The following is a 25,736-nucleotide window of genomic DNA, read 5'->3' as shown; positions in this document are numbered from 1 at the left end:
GCCTTTATTTTAATTTAGAAATCATTTTTATGAGCAGATCTGCAACCACATAAATCTGCACATTTATGCAGAACAAGTTCCCTTTGAAGACATAAAAGGTCAGCCATCATCACAGTTCCTTGTTGACGTACCTAATAAAGGGGAAGCTCAACACATATAAGTCTTTACCCTGTAGAAAGAGAAGCGCACACACCACTGTAGGAGGGAACACTGGCAGACAAGAGCCAAAAACAAAAGAAAAACAGCAAGAAGAGGAGTGAAGGAGGGTCGTTAACATGGCACAGAGCTGCTGCTGGATGCTGCTCACACTGTCTCTGAAAGGTATGTACATGATGGGCAGTTCAGATCACCTCTAGTAGTACTAGTACTAGTTAATATGTTCTCTGCTCTCCAGGTATTCTCGCAGGTGATTGGTCAGTTCATCTCCCCTCCAGTCCCATCTGTGCCGTGATTGGTTCTTCCGTAGAGCTCCCTTGTTCCTATGACTACCCCCAGAGCTCCAATGAAACCAGGGGACTCTCTGCTCAGGTACTGCAATAAAGAACTCATTGTGGTGTGTTGCACTGTGTCCTGCAGTGTGTTGCAAACCAGAATATTTTCTCTGTGAGGCCTGAAATCTGCCATCACAGTGAGGAGATGCCAGTGGTTAATGAAAGTCAACTATTATTCTGAGTGCACAGAGTAGAATCTACGACTGTGCGGTACTGCATTGACTAACAGCTGTCTCCATTGTCTTCTGTTAGGATGCTGAAGAAGGACAAGAGTATAAAGTTTTGTCAGAAATGTGGTGCCTTGAAGACAGCCGCTGTGTGACACCCAGGTATAGCTTATGACAGAAACACCCACAATACCTGAACTAACAAGAGATAATATCTAATTCTGTCTCTCCGTGTCAGATATGTGTTCCACAGCGCTCGTATCTTCCCAGATCCGTCCTTCCAGAACAGGGTGCAGTATCTGGGACAGCCAGGAACCAAGAATTGTTCTCTGAGGATCTCTGATCTCAGACCGTCAGACAGTGGAACCTACGTGTTCTATCTCATCACCAGCCATCCAACAGAGAAGATGCCAGAGCAGAGCGGCATACAGCTCCTGGTGTCCGGTAAGAACACTATCATTACTAATTATTATCATCACCCATTCCTTTACCAATACTAGTTTTACAGCAACACTATTAGCTTTATCATCATAGTCATCAGAAATGCGCTTAGATTTCCTCCTATTCTTCATCATTATTTCAAACTTCTATGTGTCTCAAATGAGTGTGCACTGACAAAGCATGTAGACAAACCACAAAGTGCCCTTTTTTTATCCTTCCTCTATGATGTGGCTGTTTTTATCCATCTACCTCTCTGTTTCTCAGTCACTGTCACGACATCTTACATGTTAGTATTTCTCTATCTGTTGCTACACGTTTGTCTGTCTCTGTACAGTATATCACAGATTATGTCCTGGTTAATTGTCTTTCTGGCAGTTTTATTCTTTATTCTTTCTGGCTGTAAGGCCTCTGTTATAAAAACACAATACTGACCAGTGGTTAATTAGTTTTATTGTCCATCCTGAAGTTAAGGATGTTTAACCTTTGCTCAGCTGTGTTTCTTTAATATTCGAAGGGCAAGTGTTGCCATTTGAGCACCATTGCATTACCCAAGAACTGCTTCCTCAGTGCAGCCCTTTCCTTGACATTTTGTGCTACTTATAAGAAGTAGAACTGAAACTGATCACAGTCTGCATACAGCTTTGACATAATAAACCACTTCATAATGGTAAACACAAGCTTTGTTTTTCTAACCAAAACCTTTGTTGAGTATGTAGTCAAAATACTTTCACAATGAAAGATTTAAGGACAATTGTAAATAGTCTTTGCAGAACATAGAAATCAAAAGGATTAAACCATTTTCAGAATTGAAAAGCAACAGAGTTGACTCATTCTGTGTGTCTTGGGCAGAATTAGCCTCCAAACTGCATTTATTGTACCGCACGACTTCTAAGTAATTATTGAGAAACATCTGTGTTAAGACATATTCTTGTTCCTCTGTTATGTTTTGTCCTGTTTTCATGTTGCATCATCTTTTACAATTCACAATAACCCAGTAATTACTCGTAACCATTAGAGCCAACAAAACAACCAAACTGGTATGAAGAGGCTGATGGTACTGATCTGTGAAAAAAGATTCAGTTTTGAAAATCTTAAAGGGAAAATTATAAGCTAAACACATAGAGACACACAGAGCATTATCAAACGCACGAGACAAGTCCACATCTGAGAACAGAAATCATGTCCAACAGCATATGGGAATGTCCTTATATATACCTAATAATGTCTCTGATATGGACCAGAATTGCATTTTCTTTCCCAGTTTTAAAATCTGACATTATAGAGAGTCATTTTAACACTCAGGATCCTGAAATGTAATTATTAGATAGAAAAAAAGAGGAATTGACAATTGTATAGAGAAGTAACAGCTGAAAAACTGTCCAAAATGAATAACTTTGGGCTCCATGGACAAGCCAGACTCCAGAGAATTGAGAAGTCTGATTAGTTTCAGTGTCTTCACCACCAGGCCAAAGTGGCATTTTTACTTCCACCCGATCAAAACTTTAAATTCCAGAGTGACTAACAGTCTTAAACAATGAGTCACTGATGATATTGGACCCTACCAACTGTAATGCAACAAAAATTAAGAACTATTTTAGTCATAATGGTATCACTCTTCAGTAAATGTGCCATGCTTGGTAAAATTTGAGATAGGATGGCGTTTTTATAACATTGTTGTCCTTGCACAGGAAAGTCCAGGGTGGAAAGGGTTAAATATATACAACACATGGATTAACTAAACTTTTTTTTAAAAAATCTAACGAAGTAAAAATGTGGTTGGTTTTATAATGACCCAAAAAGAGGATTTTGTGCACTCAGATGTCAGTATTTCTGGGTTGTTGCCCAACTAAAACAGAAACAGTTACTGAGATAAATGATGAAGTTTCTCAACTAGAAACAGGAATCTAACTGCTCATGTACTTTTCCACTTTCTGAACACCTGTTTTCTCCAGATTCTCCCAGTGCAGTCACAGCGTTAGCAGCGCCGTCCTCTGGCCTCACTGAGGGTGCAGCTGTACGTTTGGCGTGTTGCAGCCCTGCAGCCGATCCACAGACCAGCTTCAGATGGTACAAAAGCACAGGCAGCAGCCAACAACACAATGGACAGACGTGGAGTATCAGCAAAGTTACATCTGATGAATCTGGCAGCTACTACTGTCAGATCCAGACTGGAGATAAAGTACAGAACTCAACGATGCTGGCTATTGATGTGCAATGTAAGTAAAGCATGAGCCTGATTTAGATTCATGTTATGTTACGTAAAATTATGTACTGTGTGAAATCTATTGTCCTCAGAATGTGTTAACATCCATCAATAACAGGGGTGTCAAACATGTGGCCCGTGGGCTGACTTTATAAAGCGTAAAAAATACAGAGAAGACATTAAGTGCAGATCGTAAATTTGTAAAACTATAAATTCAAACTAATTTTGACAAGTTGTTTTGATCATAAAGTAAAATATTAGATTGTACATCATGATTGTGTCTCATTTTGTAATATTTTCTCTTGTTTTTGTTGTTTTTTGTCTGGCTTTTGTTGTTTCGTGTCTCGTTTTTGTCTCACTTGTGTTTTTTGTCCTATTTTTGTCATTTTGTGTTTTGCTTTATTTGTTGTTTTGTGTCGCTTTTTTTGTCTCGCTTCTGTTGTTTACCTACTTTTTTGTTGTTTTCTCGCTTTTGTCATTGTGGGTCTCGTTTTGTCATTTGTCTCTTTTTGTCGCTTTGCAATATTTTTGTCAATTTTTTTCTCTTTTTTGTTTTGTTTCGTGTTGTCTCATTTTTTGTCATTTTGTGTCTCATTTCTGTAATATTTTGTCTTGTCCGTGTTGTCTGTTGTCTTTTTTTGTCTGTTTTGTTTTGTTGTTATAAAGTAAAACACTGTATCACTCATTTCCAGGTACCTGTAATTAAATGCTTTGTGCGTTTGTGGAAATACTGTGATCTGTAATTTGTAATGTGTAAATGAAACTGAATTTATTATTCTTAAGAAATTTCAGGTTGTTTCGTAAAAAGACAATTCCTTAAATGTGAAAATTTTCAGAATGAACTTTTTTGTGCTAAAGCAAAGAAAAAATTTGGAGTTGACAGTATTTATAGGCTATGATGCTTTTACTGGTACGGCTCACTTGAGATCAGATTGGGCTGAATGTGGCCCCTGAGCTAAGATGAGACACTCTAATCTATAAGGTCATGCACTCATTTCTGTTTCTTCTGACATACATACTCTATGCCTCCAATAAACAGAGGGAAATGACTGAACTTTAACAGAAGTTCAGCAAAGTGTTACTGACAAATCATTGCACCACAGAATTTATTCAGAAATTCCTCCCTGGGAGAGGAAGCTTCCCCTCAAAGTTTTATATTTTGATGATTACGTGTAACTGAGCATTGATGTACCTTCTGTCTAGATTCTCCTCGAAACACGGCGGTCTCAGTCTCGCCTCCCGGAGAGCTGCAGGACGAGCTTCCTGTGATTCTGACCTGCAGCAGCGATGCTAACCCACCAGTACACACATTCATCTGGTACCAGGGAGCAGCATGTCTCCCTGCAGCAGACAAAAGCTTTCATCAAGGAAGACGAATCGTGGCGACGCCCACAGGAAGAGGCCTCAGCAGTGCCAGCATCACCATTGAGGAATATGGGCAGCACTGTTGTGTAGCGCACAACAGACACGGATCACAGACTCACAGTGTAACACTGAGAGGTTCTAAATGTAGGTGACTCAAAAAACTGTCATTCATACTGAATATAATGCACAAACTAAGCTTAGATTTTGACTGTGGTGATCTTTTGCTCCACACAGTTTCATTCAACTCTCAAAAACATCACACAGGGATAGTTTAAATACCAGGTTGCATCATTTCTATGTATAAACACCATATCTCTACTCTTCTGTCCACTGCAGCACTGACCCCATCTGAGTCTTCAGGAAACAGAATGGTTCTTATCGGAGTCACCATTGGAGTCCTGCTGGCTATTATAGCAATAATTACTTTTCTCATGACAAGGTGGAGTCTTTGCTTCTCTTACATCAAGTCACTGTTATCGTTTGTCTTTATATGTTTTCAGGATGTTCACATCAGGTATCTTCAATTACTTTAGCTAAACTGGTGCAGAGTATGAGTAAAACAAAAAATTGAACACAATCTAATAAAAACAACACTTTCAAGAATTGTGAAGAACACAGAAAAAACAGAAAGTGTGCGGTGAATTTATTGGACTATTTAAATAATCTGGTGTGACTTAAAGCAGTCAAATGAATGTAATTTGCCACTTTAAGGTCTGTAGTGGTGTCAATTTTGACAAAAGATCTAAAGTATCTGAGCTACATGCAATGATAAATGATTAATTGTATTTTTTAAGTAATTTCGGGTTCTAATGAAGAAAATTAACAAAAGTGTTGTTGTCAAATGTAAAAAAAAATTTTGTTTGTGTTTTCAGGAAACGAAAGTCGTCCAGACATCGGTCATACGTCCTCACTGAAACAAGAACTACAGAACCCTAAAGACTCAACAAGACCAGGAATTACAATCACATCTCCAACACCTAACACCCAAGAGAGATCTTTTTACAGCACATATACCTAATACAGGACAATGCAGCCACCCTGATCTTTTCTCCCCAATGTCCTCTTGCTGTGTTGGTTCCCTTTTGGCCTGCATGAGTAAACACAAGAAAGGAAACCTGACCATCATGTGATGGGCATCACTGCACATTTAAGCAAACAGGATGCAACACAGACGTTAAAGCACTGAACTGAGACAGGATGAAGCTGGGTTTCAGCAGACAAACAGTTTAATTTTAAAGCGGACAGAACTGAAAATGGGATCTGGTTACTTGTTCCATTTTTAGTCCTTTTTCTCTGTGGATGAGCTAAATACCACTGTCAGGAATTAACCAAGAAATCTTGAAAAGTATTTATTGTAATAAAAATTCAGAAATAAAATCTGTTCCCTTTCTAATAACCAACCCTGTTTTCATGCTGTTATCGATTTAGATGCTCCAGTAACAGATGTGGATTTGAATGCACTCTGAAAGGTTCATCACATATGAAAACCACAGAAAAACGTCCAGAGTTGTTGTTTGAACTTTAACTTTTACTGGATTTTGAACAGCACATCACAAATAGCCCAAGTACTGTAAAAGCAGCGTCCAGAAACAGAGAACACTGAGGGAGTTCTCACTGCGCGTGATGACAGTGACAGGAATGCAGCCATAATGATCCAATTAAGTGCTGCAAGCAGGTCCAACTGGGTTCTGTTTGTGTGTTTTAGAGTAAACTCGTCAATGCGATAAGCCGGGAACAGATACTGACCAGAACATGAAGAGGAGTCAGAGCGGATGAAACCCGGAGGACAGTGACCCTGACACCAGGACGCTCATTCACTAAATGGACTTGAATATCAATTCTTCATCTCATTAGTCTATTTTTAGAATTCAGTTTGTGCCTTATTTGGTACATCAAAGGGAGTTTATGTGTAAAGTGGCACAACCGTTCTTTATTTTTAAATGCTGATTAAGTAAACAATAAAGTTGTGGGTTTTGCACATTTTTTTGTATCAGTCCAAGTTGCAGTAACTCTACATGCGTGGCAGTTATCTGATGGTTTTACTGGATCACAAACAGAATTGTACAAGGTTGTTCAAAAAGAATGAACCAATTTCATTATGCAATATAGAAAACTCCAGCCAAGTCACAAGTATTCTACTTACAATCAACTTTTATTTCCTGTCTTACCAGTGTTTAATGTGGCCACCACCTGCAGCACGGGCAACATCAATGCGATGAGAGAATTCCTTCCAGACGCCTATCAGCATCCACTGATCATGATATGCTGTTGTTATTCCATGTCATTCAATGACCTTAAACATCAAATAAAAGTTGATTCTGAGAAGAATACTTGTAACTTGGCTGGAGTGTTCTATTGCTTTTCCTTATTAAAATGTTGTGGAATGAAGTCGGTTCATTCTTTTTGAATAATCCTGTATGTATTTCCATCATGCTCAGTCAGCTTCTAATATAAAAATTCATCATCTGACTGAGATACATATAAAAGTAATGTCAAGATTTGCAAAACTGTTCAAGTGCAAACTTAATTTGTACATAAGACTATTTATTGCATATCAAAACCTGATAGTGGCATAAAAACACAAAAATGAACAAAACAGTACTGCAGACAGTCTATAGATCATGACAATATGCCATATAAAACAGAATTTGTACAGTTATTAACAGCTGCCCACATTTTTCCAAAATTTATTTCTGTTACGATTAAAAAAACTAAATATTCTGAAATAGAAATCTTAACTGGCCCTTTCAACACAGCCATGAAAAAGCTTGCAAGTGCTTATTTTAAACTCAAGGGGGCAGCATATCCTGGTTTAACCTCAGAGATTCTGGATCCAGTCAGCAACGGCAGCAAATCATTTACCAGAAGGAACTACTTTGTGATAATTACTTCTGGATTTTTAAAAAAAATAAAATAAAAATAATTAAATACAAATTCTGGATGTTTAATCTGTGAAATAAACATCAGTCATTTTTTCTTACAGTCCCTGATCATTCTTTCTCTAGTGGTACAGAGAAACTTCAGGACAGAGCATTAACACTGGCAAACGTTCAGCTTAACTTTTACTGTTTTTCACTGAACCCAGTTAAGCTTCCAGCAGCAAACAAACCACACACATTCTACTGTCAGTGTGCCACGTCACCTATCTATTGTGATGGAAGGTCTTCGTGCTTCTCTAGTTTCCTTCCTCTTGCTTATTTCTGCCTTTTGCTTGTCGTTTAGACGTTTTCATAATCATGACTCTGAAACACAGCGTGACAACGTCAGATATTTGGTAAGATTTGGGAATGATTTTTGAAAGCTGAACGGGAACCTCCTGCTTGCTCACCTCTGTGTCGTCTGCAGTAGAATTACGCCATCGCTTCCTTTCAACAGAGAAACAAGAGAAGTTTGTACACTGAACTCTGCAACATTTCATGGCATAACACAAAATGAAATGTGCTGTGGAACTTTCCTTACCAAGCCCAGATTATAAACAGTGGAAGCAACAGCAGAATAACCACCTTCACTCCAATCCCGACAAGGAGGATGAGACGGTGAACTGTTCATAGGGGTATAAAAAATGAAAACATTACCTGACAAGACATGTAACACAAAATGGCGTTCATTTGTAGGTAATGTTAATGTAATCATTAGTAAATAGCAAAAAAAAAAAAAAAAAAATGGACTCGACGTGCAACATTTTTTAAAATAATTACAGGAGTTCCACATGCTGTAGATATTTTACGACTTAGATTTTAACTACATATTTCACATTACTCTGTAAATAAACTCTAAAAATATATTTCACCATGCTGAATGTATTTTTCAACAATGTGCATAAAGCTTGTTCCTCTGTCTAACCCTGTTTTCTCTAAAGTCGCTTCCTGTCACCTCCCTGTCTGTGTGAATGCAACCACAGCTTTGCAGAACATTCTCAGAATTTTTGCTACATGACTCCTGGTAGCAGCTGAGTCAGTCATGGTTTATTGGTTGTGCTGAGGAGTGCAGAGTTTTTCTATTTTGAGAGAGCTCTGGTGTAAGTTGTTCCTTTCTGGTAAACGAGGCACGTGGGATAAAGAAATTTAGATGAAATGTCATGATTTTAAGCTTAGATTCACAATACAAGTCAAAAGTTTGGACACATCTTCCCATTCAATGGTTTTTATTTAATTACTTTTTACATTTTAGATTAATGCTGAAGACATTGAAATTATAAAAGAATACATATGGAATTATGTTGTAAACAAAAAGTATTAATCTTTAGTATTAATCTACAATGTAGAAAATAATACAATTAAATAAAAAGCATTGATTGAGAAGACGTGTCCAAACTTTTGGCTGGCAGTGTAGGTAAGTTTTAACCTGGCAATAGCCAGATTAATAATTGTGTAGTACTTGATAGTACTCCACAATATCAATCTGGGACCGCTCCATGTAAATCCGTTCGGAGGAAAGAGGCACGGATTGGACAATGCAACAGTATGTCCCGCTTCTGACAGGTTTGTTATTAGCCAATCGCGGGATCTTCACAACGAGCAGAGCCAATTGGTAGATTAAACTCTTACCAAAACCTGTAGGTAAAAAAGCACAAACATCTTTACCATCCAGAAATGCGCAAAGAGCCTCTCATTGTTCTTCCTTCAAAGAAGCGATAGGAGATTCAGCTAAAACTGACTTAATAGCAGCATCTACACGATCGTTGTCCTCCGTTGCCATGTTTGTGTTGATCTACTGGCGCTTGGTGTCGTCTTCACACCCGGATATCCCGCCCCACACACGAATACTGCTGCGTGATTGGCCCGTGCCAACTTGGCTCTGTACGAACAGTGAATGCGGGAGCGGAGCAAGATGGTTTCTTGAGAGATTTGGGAACTCACAAATATCGCGAAAAATCAACTTGCTGGCAAGGTTAGGTAAGTTTTAAAACTCAGATAAGCAGGTGAAATACTGTTTGAAAGTTGAAAATAAATTGTATAATGTTGGTGTTAAAGTTATATTTTCTGTACTATTTTTAAAAAAATAAGTATTGGACAAAATATAGATTTTTGTTTGCCTATGACATGGAAAAGAATTGTGCCTTAAACCTCTCAAATCCCCTTAATCAGACTAGTTTACAGCATTTGAACCATAATTCCCCTGTTAGTAAAGATATCAGTCCTGCAGGTTCTGACTGCTAAGTGAATTTTAACTTCCCCTCATACTCACTGTCTGTTCCTGTCACTGTTAGCAGCACCTGAGTTGAGTTGTTTTCTCCCAGACGGTTCCTGCTTTGACAGACGTAGAGTCCAGAATGGGACAAATCCACGGAGGGAAGACACAGCACCTGTCCTGACCCCACCTGGAGCACTGAGCTGGATCCAGTACTCCTGTACCAGGTGTAGCTGTCTGCAGCAGGGTTGGCTGCACTGCTGCAGGTCAGATTGACACTGCTGCCCACCGCCAGGAGGCCAGCATGACTCACCTCAACAGACACATTCAATGGAGAGTCTGTCTTTTAAAAAACACATAAAATACATTACTTTTTTGTTATTTTTTATGAATTATCCTGTACATTTAAAATGGTATAATGTTTTAGTAAATATGATTTTTATAAAGCTACAACTAGCAACAAGTTAGCTTAGCTTAGCACAAACATTGCTACAGATTAAATCTGCAATCAGAACACATCAAAACACTTCAGTTATCCTTACAGAGAGACTACCTGAAAAATTCTCCCACCTTCAGAGTCAGACTACTTCCCTGTTTCGGACGTATTTGTGCAGAGCTAAGCTAAGCAAACAAGCTAACATCTTTAATGGACAGACATGAGACTGGTATCAATCTTCTCTTACAACTCATTAAACAGCACTTTTCACAAAATGTTTAACAGTTTCTTGATGCAACACACAATGAAATAATCTTTTTTTTCACCACATTTATACACATTAAAGCATAAGTAATCAAGAAAAAAATGGATTCAAACAAATGCACTTATTCATTAAAGAAACTAAATCAGAATCACTTCATCCATCCCCGAAGGGAAATTCAGTTGTCGGGGTTCTTATCTGTTTAATTTTGAATTAAATAGCCAGTGGAGAATTGTAACCCATTTGTTTAATTCAATCTCTGATTCTAACAAATGAAACATTAATATCATCCTTGCTGTACTTACACTGAACATCCAGAGTCACAGGGTCTGATTGCACTGACTCCTTTCCTTCAACAGCACATAAATAATTCCCAGCATCCTCTGCTTGAGCCATGAAATTTGGTTTTGACACTGGATGTCCTTCTTTGAACCAGACTGTGGTGGGAAGTGAACAGGATGCTTCACATTCAAGAGTCACGGCGTCTCCTGCTCTCACTCTCTTTGGATTCACTCTGGCTTTCAGCTCTGGACATCACCCAGTAAAAGACACAGAGATTGTGACATTCAGATACCAAAAACAGTAAACCTAAAAAGGGACACACTGCAGTATGACTTTACCTGTAACAGTCAGATACACAGATCCTTTGCTACGTCTTCCATATCTATCCGTGTCAAACCTAAAGTAGTAATATCCAGCGTCGTCATCCTGCAGGTCATGGATTTCCAGGCTGCAGTTGTGCTGCAGGTCACCGAGATATTCAGAACGATTCTGATATGATGGAATGTCTGAAAGGGCAATACGTTTCCACTCGCCATCAATCAATTTTCCCTTGTACCACGCAATATTTCTAACAATTTCCATGTCTGGATAGTTGTACGAACACCCAAACTCCACCGATGATCCCTTCACAGCACAGGTATTTGGGTTTTCAAAAGTCACAAACCAATCAGCACTCAGAGATCCTGTTGAGAGAACATGTCAAACAATGCATTTTATTAGTTTTATCAGGAATCAAACCATTCTGGAACAATAATTTTACTGCAAAATTAATTAAAGTGTGAAAAGTAATCAGATGAGAAAATCCTGCCATGGATTTAAAGTGGGTTGTGGTTGAGTGCTGCTGTGTAAATTGGTGTACTTGTGGATTCTAGTTATTATCACAGCATTGGCATGTTACAACCTGGTACACTGACAAGGCGACCTCGTCAGGAATTGTCCCCAGCTATCTGTTCAATATTGGTTTTTACTGGTATTCCCTTGGTTGCTGGCTTGTTTTGGTCTCCAACAACTCCTAGAAATTTCTGCCTCAAGCTTCTAAATTTTGTGCAATGGTCACCAAGCAGTCACTTAGCTTGCATATTCAGACCTTCCATCACTGGAGAATAGTCTGCTGTACCTCATTAATATTCTGTTATGGGAACCAACATGACTGTGTCCATATTGTTGAACCACCAAAATCAAAAACACAACGTCACAAAAGACGGGGCCCAATCTTCTGAATGTGAAGTGAATGGAGGATGCTCCAGTAGCATTTGAGCATACTACGGTTCAGAGATTAAAAACAACGTGTATACCAGAATCTGTTGCGATCTCACGATCCTTGTTTTAAGCAGACGCGAGTGCCATTCTTCCGCGACATTGTATCTATTATATAGTCCCACCCAATAGAGCAGATTCTTTCATCCATAACATTAAAGCTATGCCAGATATATTTGCTTCCTGGATTGTTTAACAATGTTACACTGTTTTGACAAACTCTGTTTCCAAACCTTTATTTGTATAAATACAATGTTTATTTGGCAATAAAGTCTATATAATGTGTGCTAGGCCTAGAAAAGTGACTGTGCACAATGCAAATAGTGTAAAATGAGATATAATTACTGTTTAGCCAACTTGAAGCATACATATTTTTATTATAATTTATTTATTTGAGCCTACTATTTGTTATTAATGTAACAATAGTGTAAATGTATTTGTAATAGCCTCTGAATGAACCTGAGTCATGGTTCATATGAGGAGCATGCACCTGCCCTGACCTTCCTCTGACCCCCAGGAGCCTAGTGTTCAAAGACAAGCTGCTGTGATTTACAGTGCCCCTGACCTCAGTTAAGTAAACACTGCACACTCCAGTCTTCAGGCAATAAAAATCAAAGCGATGAATAGGAATCTTTGAACAGCATTTTTTTTTTACAAAAACAAAGTACCCAGATAGCAAACTATGGGTGAATCAATGTTGAATCTATGTTGAGACCTAACGTAGAAATTATACAGAAAGCGCAAGGTTGATAAAATGTTGAGTCAGCGTTTGCTTTTCAACCATAAACCACACTTTACCCAAATAGCAAAAGATGTTAAATCGATGTTGAATTAGGGTTTAAGAAGGTTGAATTTTGGTTACGGTTGGAGATTGATGGTTGGATCAACGTTGATTCAACAACATTTTGTCAACATTGAAGTTTGTGTTTAAAAGATACCATTGAATCTACATTGTATTTTGGTTTAATTAAAATGTTTGACAGGTCAATGTTTAATTAATGTTGAATCTATGTTTGCAAACATGTGAGCTATGTAAGCAAACGTTGACTCAACATTTTATCAACCTTGCGCTTTCTGTATAATTTCTACTTTAGGTCTCAACATAGATTCAACATTGATTCACCCATAGTTTGATATCTGGGTAAAGACATAACACACTTCCACTGATAAACAACAATAAACAATGTGGAAATATAATACAGTATACTGAGTAATACAAATGAAATAAAGACATACAACTATATACACATAAAAAATATCAACAGTATTTACACATAGATATGATATTTATAATAGATTTCTTTTGGCATAGATTAGTTACTGTAGCACTGATGTAAGTATAAAGGTGTACTTGCATGTTTATTATTAGCACTGATGGCTATACAGGTCTTGGGTAAGTAAAATGGTATTTACATTTCATTGGCATAGATTGGTTAGTGTAGCAGCTGAGGTAAAGATTTATTTACATGTATTAATTAAAATTATTTACATTCGGACATTGATTAGTTACTGTTGCAGCTGAGGTAAGTATAAAGATGTATTTACATATTTACACAGTCTAATATAAAGTATTTACAAGTGTGTGTCCACCTCCAGATTAGGGGGTGGGTTTCCTGGTTTCTTCTGCTGGTGCTGTTCTGCCAGCCACTCTAAAGATTTGCCACCTGAGAAACTGGGGCAAAAAGTGGCACTCCCGAAGCGGCTATGGCCAAACTCTTTTGTTTTGGGCTGCCCACACTTGGTGCACTTGTCGAATACCACTTTACGCACATACTTTCTTTTGTGGGCTCCACTGGCCTCCTCTTCTGCCCAGTGTTGCCTGTTCCTCTGTGTGAAGCGGGACACAGACACAGAGGCCATGTCATACCACCCATCTATGTCCAGGACCTTGCGCACAGTGCGGTAGAGCCCAGCAGCTGTCAACTTGTGGTTGTTGCAGGCTGGCTGGACACAGACGAGTGGGATGGACCACACCTTCAGGGGCATCCAGAGGAACAGAGGGCGGCAGAAGAAGAGGTCTGGAGAGGCAGGAGGCTGAGTGAAGATGGTCAGGGGCTGGGGAGGGTAACACCAGAAGTTGGGATGTGGCATCAGCTCTGGCTTCCCTGTTTTAGCGTTGGCCCTGAACAGAGTCTTCCTGATCCAGTCTCGCTGGAATGATGGGAGGTGCTCATTCCAGTGGACAGGAAGCTCTGCAGGGGGATGGACCACCGGGCCAGGAGTCCACACAGCTGGAGGAGCAGGGGCCGGGGCCAGGGCAGGAACAGGGGCGCGAGCAGGCCCTCTTGAGGCAGCAGTGGCTGCGCAAGAAGAGACAAAACAATTAGTTTATTGTTGTTATGTAAAGATTTTCACTGCATGTCTTTCTCAGCACTGCTGGACAGCCACTACGACTACAACAATTAGTAGAAAGCATGTATGATTAGTAGCAAGGCGACATGATGATGAAACACTGGAGTTATGGAAGGAAGCTGTGAAAATCATCCTGTTTGTCACCCAAGCACCATTAGGTCAAATACAAAAAGAAAAGTGGGATGGGATCAGCCAAGTATGAAGCAAAGCAGCTCTAACACATACTGTGAGCACCTCTAAACTACAACGTTCTGCAACCACACTTAGGGGAGGTGTGGAATGAGGAATGAGCTTTGGTCAGTGATTACGACAAAAATGAAAGAAATACAGTTTACATACACGTTTAAGTTCCCTTTTTGCTTTGATGAAGTGCAGTCAAAGAGCAAATGTAGCTTGACACTTGATAAATGCCATTTCTCTGTATTGTAAAAGAAAAGAACCTTTAATGTAATTAAAAAAATATTTTATTAAATTGTTTGTGAAACATTTTTTGGGATTAGATACCTTGAGGAAGTTGTTCCTCAGCCTGTGAGGCCACCATCACCATCTCCTGGTCGTCTTCCTCCTCAAAAAAAAATACCCAGCAGCAGTGTCTGTAAAATAATATAGAAAACTAAGCACATGTCACCAGCACACCTGTACACATAAACTGATACTCACCACAGGTAAAGAGCCGTCTCCGGGCTGTGGACTGTGACGAAGGGGGGCAACGTGGCACTGCAGCTATGATTTAAAACAGATGTCCGTAAGTTTGATATACTGCATATACACTGTAATAATTTTAATGCTTGCAAATCACCTTAGTACTTACAGGGTTTGGCTGGAGACAATATTTTTTGTGCCAGCTGTGAAGCAGACAAATGCTACCCACGCACCAGCAGGGTCTTCACAGTGGCAGCAACCTGGAGCCTGCTCTGAGTTGCAGCAGGTAGAGGAGGAACAGACACAGTGGCAGTGGGCATGGTGGCAGCAGCAGACACAGCAGCAGTGGGGGCAGGTGCAGTGGCAGTGGTGTTAGGCACAGGGACTGGAGCCGAAGCCTGCCTCTTCAGCACATATGCTTTGAAGAGGGCCATGTTGGTGTTTGGTCTGGCTCTTGCCTTTTTCAGGTAGGTGATGAGAGCCTGGGCTTCCTTGCTTTGGTCCTCATGCACCTCCTTCATGGACCTGCCCTGAAGTTGCCAAACTCTACCATTAGACAGCCAGATAACTTTGTGATAACTTTGTTAATTGTCAAAACAATAACACTTGTTGGTATACTCTTGTTGGTGTAATACCATGTACAAATCGTCATTTTATGGCAGGTGATCCCATAATTATACTGGGGTGCACACAATGAATAAGAGGTTTTAGGCTGGCATTTATGATACTTCATAAAATTACCATCATAAAACGGCTCTAAAACGTAATATATTTAGCTGGCCAGAACCTCCACAGAGCACACATTTTTGTAGAAGTATTATTACGTGATTATGATGGCAAGACTCGCCAGATTACTTTACGATAACAAGCATTATTATGACGAGATCACTATAAACTTACGTTAGCTACTCCCCGAGCGCTATATACGTACTCTGAACCAACAAGTGAAAGGGAGATGTACATCACAGAAAAGTCGGTATTATGTGCTGTCTTTGTTGTGTACCCAATATTTCTAATAAACAAGTTCACTGAAGTATAATAGGGAGCATCAACGTCACACTACGCATTACCAAAGTGCTGTTTTTCGCAATAAACATGTCACGCTAACAACAACAAAATACAGTTAATGTCTAAGACACATTTAGCTGTTGAAAAAGAGAATATGTTTAAACTTACCGCTTGCTAAAAGATAGTCCTGACAGCTGTGGATGACTGTTTATCATTTTCCTCCGAGAGCTTAAAAAGGATCCAGGAGATGGAACGTGATTGGTCAAAAGTAAGCCCACAGGCTCGGGACGTGATTGGCCCCACGGAACATGAGGTCGTGCGCTGATTGGCTGGCTTGGGCTTACTTTGGGCTTACTTCGGGCTTACTTTGGGCTTACTTTGCTCTAACAGCAGAGTGCAGCAGGCGCAAGTGAGAGGTAGCGGGGTCGATTCCCGCATCCTCCAGTTTCATTGCTATTTCTGTAGTAGCAGATGAAGTTAGTTTTCCTTGCACTTACAACAGAACATCCAGCTTTCACATAGGGAAACACTAATTCAAATCACTACATTAATGTTAAAGATGCATTCATACTTCTGTGTTGAAAAGAAAACAAGGAAAGAGGAGGCATTCCAGAAATGGAGGACATCAAAGGTCCCACCAATGAAATTTCAAATAATCCAAGTACAAAATGCAAAAACATGCAGTTATTGTGTGAGTTTACTTGTCCTGAGACCAAATCTAAAAAAAAAGGAGAAAGGAACATTTGACAATATTTTTTAAAATACCAAATAAGTCTGGTGTTCCCCTAAAATACAATTTGTCTCTTGTGCCACACCCCTGATGACCAAATTGAACCTCAAATAAAATAGTTCAAGTGAAATCTCACTTTTTGGTATTGTTTTTTCATTGATGTCTCTTGTAATAGTGGGAACATTTTTAAATCAACATAATATTTAAAATAATTATTATTATGCAGAGAATGTGTGGCCCACAGCAACCCTGTTAGCATAACCTTTTCAGCTGGTAGAAAAAAAAATAGTGAATCACATGAAACACTGGAATTAACATCATCAAACAGTTTTCCAAAAGAATGGGTAGCGCAAAGCTATGTCCTCTCAAGACAAATTCTTTTTACTTTTTTCTTTACTATTTTTCATAAGTAAGCGGTCTTGGTCAGCAGTAACAACTAGATAAATATCTAGCTTCTAGCCCTGAGAAAAAGCTAACTTTAGCATGAATTAGCAACCCCGTTGCAGAGTAGGGTTAGCAAACAACAGATAAAATATGGAATAAAAATTGTACCATTGATGTGTAAGCTGAGCTAATCAAGCCTTTGATAGTTAATTACCTGTTATAGATGAATAAGCAGCAGAAAATTGTGAAAGAGACGGTTTATTTTTCAAATATTTTGAGGCCCAAATGTCCTCTAATTATCAGAAGAGTTCCAGCTCTAGGAGGGAGGTGTTGTAATGGAGGCTACAGCTCTGGGGAAGAAGTTGTTCCTCATCCTGTTGGTCTGTGTTTTAATGGTGTGGTACCTCCTCCCCAATGGCAATGGAACAAACAATGTGTGTCCTGGGTTGCTGATGTCCATGCAGATGGCCCATGCATTTCTCTGCATGTGCTTAGCATACATAGAGTCCAAATCCGGGAGCTCAGCTCCCATGATTCTCTGTGCCACCTTTACCACCGAGGACAAATCTTTCCTATCTTTTGCTGTGAAGCCACTGCACCACCTCATGCAGTCCTGGCAGAGGTTGTTCTCGATGGTGCTTCTGTAGAAGTTTCTAAGCAGTTGTGGAGCCAGACCTGCCTGTTTCAACATCCTCAACTCTGCTGGGTTTTTGTCACCAGGTTGGAAGTGTTTAGTGTTCATGTCAGATCCTTGATAATGTGAATGCCAAGGAATCTACTTCTTGTCCGCTGATAACTAAAGTGTAAAGTGACTACAGTCATTGTAAAATGCATTTGGACACTGTTCTGTCTGCAGCTTTAATGTAAACTAAAGTCTTTATGCTCAATTTTAATGTTTTGTTGTTAATAGATGTCCAATTAAAGAACAGATACTGTATGGGCCCCAACATGGCCATGTCCACCTATCTTTCATACAGAAAAAAATGGAGAATACGGCATCCCAATGAATCCCTGAATGGGGGGTTAGCTCAAATGGTAGAGCACTTGCTTATTATGTGAGAGGAAGTGGGATCAATGCCTGCTACTAATGCTACTAATGAAATGTTACTACTAGACCAGCAGTTAATGTTAGTTCCTGCTGCACCTAAAACAAGCTGTCCAGCATGCAAATAATGAAACACTAATTCAAATAACCGCCTCACTCCTTCCAGATTAATTATTGACTGACCTCTGTCACGTCAGATAAAGCTAATTCTACTTGAATCTATAACAAGCCATTTAAATGAAGAAAAACTGGGTCAGATAACTAAAGTCACTGTTAAATCTGCATTAATACTTCTGTGGAAGAGCCTGTCTTTACTCATCTTTACCCCACAGCAGACATGCATCGACTTCTTTATCAAAGTTTAGTCAAGTTTGTATTGATTCTTTGTTATCACTGAGAAACTGATTGGTTGTTCATGGTTTTACCTACATGAATCAAAGTGAGGACAGTCTCTTTAATATGCTATTTAGAAACAGTTCTGTCTGCAGCTTTAATGCAAACAAGTGTTCATTCATACTCAACTGTAATACTGGGTCTTTGACGGGTGTTCAATTCTGCGCCTGATGTTTTTTTCACTGTTTGCATGTTTTTTCTGTTTGCCAGCCCGAGCAAACTGCAATCACCTAAAAGTTTTGCAATATGACACTTTAAGCTGTAACTCAGGCCACTAATTCCCAATACTGCTCTTCACTGCTGCATTAAACAAATTAGTTTTTTGCGGCTTTTCTTAGCAACTGAAACCGTGACTGAAACCACGAAAAAAATGGTTGGGTTAGGTTTCAAAATGTGTGAACTTGTGTAAATCATTCCCTTAATTTATCTCATTTCATTTTTCCTTATATCATTTAGGTTCTGAAGGGTCATTATATGTGTGTATCCATCAAACAAACAATCAATTTAATGAAGAGAAAGACTGTCCAAACACAATCCCATGTTTTGTTTTGAAAGGTAAATTGAAAAAGACTCTCTCCTTACCTGGTTTCATGATGAGAAGCACCAGCACTGCAATCATTTTCTTCACATAAAGGACACAAAACATCCAGTTTTGAAGTGGCTCTGGGATCCAGGGATCAGATTTGATAGTTTTTAAGTGACAGCAAGCAGCTTGGATCATGGACAAAAATTATTAACTCCACAGTTCTGAAAATGCAGCAAAAAGTGACTGAAATTCAGAAGACAAGATTTCAGTGATGGGAGGGATCGGCTGACCACACCTCCGTTCCATTTATCGAGTTCTCACAATATTCAGAAATTTACAGGAATGGAGAAACATCTAAAAAAATAAGATCAGTAGCAGATGTGTGCATGGTTAGTGCATCTATCTTGGAACTGCCTTTAAATATGGGGAACTTGTGATAAACAGGAAGTAGATCTGTTGATCTAATTGCCTGCTTTGCTTCTGTCTCTCTTCAAACTCCCTTCAAACTCATTTTCTTCTCTATTTTTCTCCTGTGCAATTTGAATGAACTTTAATTTTGTCCATCAAAGCAAATACTAAAAACTCAAAGCTCACCAAAGAGTGTACTCTCATGTACTATTTAAAATAGAAATACCAAGGTGCAGTTTTCTTCTTTCGCTGTCTTAATCCCTAACATGTATAAGTGTTTGGATCATTTATCATTCAAACATGGAGTGTAAGTATGCTTAAAAAAATAATACTGTGAGGAAAGTAGGTCACACTGCTTGTTCTGTAGAAAGAAGGACTTATTTAAAGCGAAATGTAAAGTCACACCCTGATCACCGAAACGGAGTCATGGTTTTAACCAGTGGTGTAGTCTAGTTTTTCTAATGGGTATACTCTGGCCTCATAAACCAAAGCCAGGTCAGGTTCTCATATATATATATATGCGCGTGCACTCACACGTACACGCGCGCGCACACACACCAGCAGCAGCAGCAGCAGCAGCTCCTTTATTTCAAACTACCAATTTGCTAATTATAGACATTGTAGCATCAGCAGCTCCTCCTCCTGCCATCAGGTAGAGCTGGGGCCTGTTTCACGAAGCAGGTTCACTGAAAACTCTGAGACAGAGGGGTAACTCGAGCCTGTTTCACAAAGAGGGGTAACTTAAACTCTCGGTCAGTTACCGCAGTAACAGACTCTATGAGTTGCACCTGGTCGGCAGCAGGTTTACCTGAGAAAACCTCGAGTTTCTTTCCGTCTCCGCCCTCTTTCAGCCACACATGCTGTTTCATTTCCTCATTCATTCAGTCGGTAAGCGAGCGAGTTTTGGCGTAGAACAGCTTTTATTAACGATCCAGTGGATAAAGGAGCAGCATTACTGCACAGATAATTAAATATTCGTCGGTAGATTGTTATCAGACCGAGCATAAATGTTCTCGCATTTCCGGACAATTATCGGTTTGAGCGGTACCGTTTCGTAATCATTTCAAGTCCATAATCTACATAAACAACCTAATCCGTCCTTACATTTACATTACCAGCCGCAGTCATGCTCTCACATTCAGCAGATATTGTGTGTTGCGCTGCGGTTCTTTGCAAATGGAAGTTTTTATATAATGTCGGAGAAGCAGAGCACTACAGTAAGACAACTGTATGCAGGACAGTCAGAAAAGTTTTCCTGGCTCTGAAACGACTTTTACTCATCATTGTGGACATAAACCTGTCAGAACATCAAGAGGAGTTCCACAGAATTGCAGGTGAATGATGTAGAGATCTGTTAAATTCATTTTAAATCATATTCTGTTAATGACATTGTACTGCAGCCTCAGACTGGGATTAGTCATTTTAATTTCTTTTAGGATTTCCCAGTGTGATTGGCTGCATAGATGCACACACATCCCCATCACAGCTCCCTCACATCATGAATAGGAAGTCCATTCACAGCATAAATGTGCAGGTAGGCTACAGGTAGACTGACTACTGTTTCTAAATGTTAAAGACTGCATCATAGTTCAACATCTGTCATTCTCTGCACTGTCCAGATCAGATGTGATGCTGCACACATCATTTCTAATGTGGAGGCCAAGTGGTCTGGGTCTGTTCATGACTCCAGGATTTATGGAGAGTCTAACCTGAGCAACAGACTGCAGCATGGTCAGCAGCATAAAGATTTTCACAGTAGAATTCTCTTGTCTCCCTCCTTTAATATGCTCTGATGTATCCACTATACATTACAGGAGAGTTTGATGGCCTTCTGCTGGGTGACAGGGGTTACCATGCCAACCCAGGCTGATGACCTCATACCCTGACCCTGAACCAGGCCCCCAACAGAACTTCAACCGGACTCACTGCAGGACCAGAGCCCGGGTGGAGATGACCATAGGCCTGCTGAAAGCCCGTTTCCAGAGCCTACGTCTCCTCAGGGTGACCCCTGAGAGGGCCTGTGATATTACTGTGGCATGTGTTGTTCTTCATAATATTACCACTATTAGAGGAGAGCAACACCCTGCCCTACAAACTGAAGACCCAGATGATGACCCCATCCACCTGCAGCTATCCAGGACAGCAGAGCAGTCAGAGACACCATATGCAATAATCACTTCAGAGTTTAAGTCACCATCATCACCACCACAGCAAATAAAGACATGATACACATTTCATTTGGTCTTCTTTATTTCCTACAAATAAAAGATAGTTCAGTAAATGTTCCAATAGTTAACATAATTCACCTGTGACCATCACCCACCTCTAACTTGTGCTCCAGTATTTCAATTTCCAGATCTGCCCTCCTAATCTGTTTTTTGGATTTTTCTCAGCAAATGCAGTTTGTAAATCTGTTTTACTGATAACTGGGAATACATAGAGGACATTAAATTATACAGTTGCACATGAATTCCACAGAATGAAGCTCTGGTGTTTCCTGAACATCCATCTCTCTGTGTCAGTCTGTGCAGTGGAAGCTGAGGGACCATCCTGCTGCTGTCCAGCCATGCTCTGTTAAAAAGGATGAGAATGTGCAATACTTCAGTGTAGGCTAAATGTCACACTCTATATTCCACCCAAAATGTGAATGAGAAGAGAACTATCAGGAACATACCTCTGTATAAAACTTAAACTACCATTTGGATAAATGTTTGGAGTATTGCCTACTTACAGTTACAAGGTCTTTTGTGGTGTGAAGGGCCAAAAGACAAAAAAAGACACAAAAGAGAACTAAATAAATATCTATATCTATCTATCTATCTATCTATATATATATCTATATATATATATATATATCTATATCTATATATATATATATATATATATATATATATATATATATATATATATGCATCCATGACCTTTTATACCACCGTTTTACAGGCATCTGCTTTCTTTCTGTTGGCTGAGCAGAAGTCTATGTTAGTTTAAATAGGCTTAATTATTTAACAGGACATGATATGGATGCAGACATTTAGACTATGTGTGGATAAAACAACTGCACAGTCAAACAGCCACTTAATATTTAGGCTACTTTACGATGTAAAACATGATCAACATGAAGTACCTCCATGAGATAATGCCGAGGTCTGACCTGTTTGAACAGTGTTTCTATATTTCATCTTAAGCTACTGCCCCGTGCGCTTCTCCCCAGCGGGATTTCACCTAAATGAAATAACTTACTAGGCTGCCATTCAGACAGTTATTTCCTGTAATATTATTACGATTACAAAGGACTACATTTAAACTTACGCATTGATCCGGGCAGCAGTGTTTTTCACGCCGTCTCCCTCTCTTTTGCAGCTGCAGCGGTGTTGCACTTCTTTCTAAAAACGTGTTCACACTCGCCATATGAGCGCGTTAAAAACTTCCAGTTCATAAACGCAGCCTTTCGCTTCCCCGTTTCCATGGTGACTCGTCGAATCGGGGTTCCATTGATGCTGTCTTTTCAGAGTTGCGGTGCACGCGCGTAACTCCGGGTCAACCTACTCCGAGTTAATTAACCCAACTCATATCAGCCGTTGTGAAACCGAAAACTCAGAGTTTTCTATCTCAGAGTAGATCAACTTAGAGTCGCGGAAGAAACTCAGAGTTTCTTGAACCTGCTTCGTGAAACAGGCCCCTGATCTTTCCTCTTCATCAGGCTCCCTTTCCTAAACGTTAACCTTAGCTCCAGCTGTAGAGTTTCCTAAAGCGGCAGTATTCACAGGACAAGCAGCAGGCATATTAAAACACTGAAATATTTTCATTTGGTTTTGCTTTCTTTTTGTTATTTTTTCTCCACTGACTGGTGTTGGGTCATTAGAGGTTGTTGACTCATGTCCCTCTTCTTCTAAACCAGGGTTATTCAGCTAAAATTCAGAGGTCCAGTCAGCAAAGGTCCAGAACATCATAATGTCTAACTTGAGTTACTGTGATATATGCTGATGTGTGACCTGTTAGTTTTATTAGAGTCTGCCTGTAATCAAAAACTGACCGTCAAATAAATTCAGTACGGTTCAAAAACATTTTGACATTTATTAATAAATAACTTTTAAGTAACTGTATATCTTAAAATAAAGTGTAGAACTTAAAAAAATGTGGCTGAACAAACTGAACCAACTTCTATACATCTTTAACAATAATTAAATCTCATAAATGTAAACATTTGAACACTTTTAAATTTTTTGTTTTATATCACTCCCCTTATATCTCTGCTGCTTAAAGGCATTAGAGATTTAATTTCCTACGACTTTGAACGTAGCATGCGCATGCGCACATACAACCTCTCCCTCACCCCCCTCTAACCTCCCCCCTCCTAACATTTACGAAGAAACGCCCCCCTCCAGAAACTTGCGTAGGACTCGTGAAGTTGTCTTTTACGGCTGGTTCCCCCTGGATCTTTATCTGCCATTATGTAAAAAAAAAAAAAAAAGAGCAAAACAAGTCGCCAGCTAACGATGAAGCTATACCAAAGCAACACATACAGAAAACACATAAGTCCAAGGTGTACGTAATCTACGTAACGAGGCCTGAGCCGGAAGATTTTTTATTGACAGGAAAGGGAGAAAACCAAACGCCTCGGTCGGAGCGCATTGATTGGCTGATGTTTTTTCAGGTCCTGCCATGTCCACATTTTTTTTTTAAAAATTCTTTTAGAAACCATACATACAAATCCACTAAAGGTCAGTATATTCATTTTATGTGAATCAGGCAAATTAAACAACAAAAACATCCTCCATAATGCCTTTAATGGGAGAATTGAGGTGCTGCTTGTCCTGCCAGTGTTTTGAATCATGGCCTGAATGGTGTCAAAGCTGTTTTCAAACATATTTAGAGGAGCTCATAGGTGAGTCTGGAATGACATTTAGTTTTGATTATGTTCATAGCTGAGAAAGCTGCCTTACAGCTGAGCCAAACATGGTCAGCATGTGACCACAGTCTGTCCTCTACTGATGTATAATGTGCAAAAGATACAACTGTCACAATTTCGGGAATGGGGACCCGGGTAGAGAATCACACAACCAGAGCTGGGTGGATGAAACTATTGTTATTGTGGGGAATGAGAATGGCAGGTGGGTGAAACAGATGCAGCACAAGGGGAGCCAGGAGTCTAGAGGAAAAACAGTGAACTGAATGGGTTCTGGGGGTGTCCAAAGGGGTAGAGTAGGTGTGAGCTCAGACAGCTGAAATCTGGGCACAACAGAGAAAAAAAAGGAAAACGTTAGAGCCTCCAAAATGTGCAACATACCTTAGGGATAGCCAGAAAGTACTGACAGGTAAGTCTAGTTCGACGATCTGGCAGGGTGTGGATGGTTCAGCCGGTCTTTATTGCAGCAGGAGTAATCAAGGCAAGGAGTTTCAGCTGTCCGGGTCTCGTGGTGAAGCTAATTACCTGAGTGGCAGCAGCTGGGAAGCCATGCTCCACTCAGGTGAAGCGCTGAGGAGGGAGAGCAGAGAGAGAGAAAGGGAAGAGGAGCAAAAGAAGGAGAGAAAGGGGGAGACAGCTGGGGAAAGGTATTTTGGGATGCCAGATAGGAATAGGGTGAGGAGAGAGCTCTGACAACGACTAAGAGCCGATGCTTTGTAGTGAATTTGAAGAGCCGACTCTCAACTGGGCTGCACAGTGGAGTTGTGGTTGTGGTTGTGGTTAGCATTTTTGCCTTGCAGCAAGAAGATCCCCAGTTCAAATCCCGGGGTGGGCCTGGGATCTTTCTGCATGGAGTTTGCATGTTCTCCCTGTGCATGCGTGGGTTTTGTCCGGGTACTCCGGCTTCCTCCCACAGTCCAAAAACATGCTGGTGAATTGGTTACTCTAAATTGCCCATAGGTGTGAATGTGAGAGTGATTGTCTGTCTGTATATGTAGCCCTGTGACAGACTGGCGACCTGTCCAGGGTGTCCCCTGCTTTCACCCGAGTCAGCTGGGATAGGCTCCAGCACCCCACCACCACCACGACCATAGTGAGGATAAAGCGGTGTATAGAGGATGGATGGACTCCCAACTTATTTAAGGGACTATGGAGTTTAACACTGTCCTCGCAGAAAAAAAGGTCACTGGATCCTAGATTAAAGAAGTTTGCCTTCAGTGACAACAGAGCTGTTGATGAGACACTTCAGAGAATAAGAGCAGCAGCAGCAGTCTGACACCTCCACCATTAGAGGACCAAGTGGAG

At 40.0% G+C, this 25,736-nt stretch overlaps 2 protein-coding genes across 4 annotated transcripts; one reads left to right on the top strand and one right to left on the bottom strand.

The window, feature by feature from the left end:
• Nucleotides 1–145: 145 nt before the first annotated feature.
• LOC110948255 (sialoadhesin) lies at nucleotides 146–6,067 on the top strand. Its single transcript, XM_022189705.2, has 8 exons — nucleotides 146–321; nucleotides 395–528; nucleotides 744–820; nucleotides 897–1,102; nucleotides 3,052–3,315; nucleotides 4,506–4,811; nucleotides 5,004–5,106; nucleotides 5,540–6,067. The coding sequence occupies exons 1-8, from the start codon at nucleotides 276–278 to the stop codon at nucleotides 5,601–5,603; spliced, it is 1,200 nt and encodes a 399-aa protein (XP_022045397.2). The 5' UTR covers nucleotides 146–275; the 3' UTR covers nucleotides 5,604–6,067.
• Nucleotides 6,068–6,784: 717 nt separating this feature from the next.
• cd22 (cd22 molecule) lies at nucleotides 6,785–19,517 on the bottom strand. Of its 3 annotated transcripts, none has more exons than XR_007945482.1 (10): nucleotides 15,198–19,517; nucleotides 15,047–15,109; nucleotides 14,891–14,979; nucleotides 14,726–14,804; nucleotides 11,116–14,334; nucleotides 10,801–11,022; nucleotides 9,855–10,140; nucleotides 8,127–8,208; nucleotides 7,996–8,032; nucleotides 6,785–7,909 (listed from the first exon to the last, which is right to left on the bottom strand). XR_007945482.1 is itself a non-coding variant. In XM_022189706.2 (7 exons), exons 1-7 carry the CDS (start codon nucleotides 19,307–19,309, stop codon nucleotides 7,886–7,888), a joined length of 1,131 nt encoding a protein of 376 aa, XP_022045398.2. In that variant the 5' UTR covers nucleotides 19,310–19,517; the 3' UTR covers nucleotides 6,785–7,885. The 3 variants fall into 3 exon arrangements, 1 of the variants encoding a protein (XP_022045398.2); XR_007945481.1 differs by having other exon boundaries at nucleotides 9,855–10,136; XM_022189706.2 differs by lacking the exons at nucleotides 14,726–14,804; nucleotides 14,891–14,979; nucleotides 15,047–15,109 and having other exon boundaries at nucleotides 9,855–10,136; nucleotides 11,116–11,460; nucleotides 19,171–19,517.
• Between the last annotated feature and the right edge of the window lie 6,219 nt (nucleotides 19,518–25,736).

The sequence above is a fragment of the Acanthochromis polyacanthus genome, chromosome 12, assembly GCF_021347895.1.
Source record: "Acanthochromis polyacanthus isolate Apoly-LR-REF ecotype Palm Island chromosome 12, KAUST_Apoly_ChrSc, whole genome shotgun sequence".
NCBI classification, from domain to species: domain Eukaryota; kingdom Metazoa; phylum Chordata; class Actinopteri; family Pomacentridae; genus Acanthochromis; species Acanthochromis polyacanthus.
This window is presented reverse-complemented; position numbering and strand designations above follow the sequence as displayed.

Bases quoted from the DNA above. Each gene is read 5' to 3' on its own strand.
- LOC110948255 (XM_022189705.2), top strand. From the start codon at position 276: ATGGCACAGAGCTGCTGCTGGATGCTGCTCACACTGTCTCTGAAAG. The intron at 529-743 runs GTACTGCAATAA...GTCTTCTGTTAG, and splicing joins CCAGGGGACTCTCTGCTCAG to GATGCTGAAGAAGGACAAGA. The intron at 3,316-4,505 runs GTAAGTAAAGCA...CCTTCTGTCTAG, and splicing joins GCTGGCTATTGATGTGCAAT to ATTCTCCTCGAAACACGGCG.
- cd22 (XM_022189706.2), bottom strand. From the start codon at position 19,309: ATGATCCAAGCTGCTTGCTGTCACTTAAAAACTATCAAATCTGATCCC. The intron at 8,209-9,854 runs GTGAGTATGAGG...CCCTATGAACAG, and splicing joins AACAGTGACAGGAACAGACA to TTCACCGTCTCATCCTCCTT. The intron at 8,033-8,126 runs GTAAGGAAAGTT...CTCTGTTGAAAG, and splicing joins CTGTTTATAATCTGGGCTTG to GAAGCGATGGCGTAATTCTA.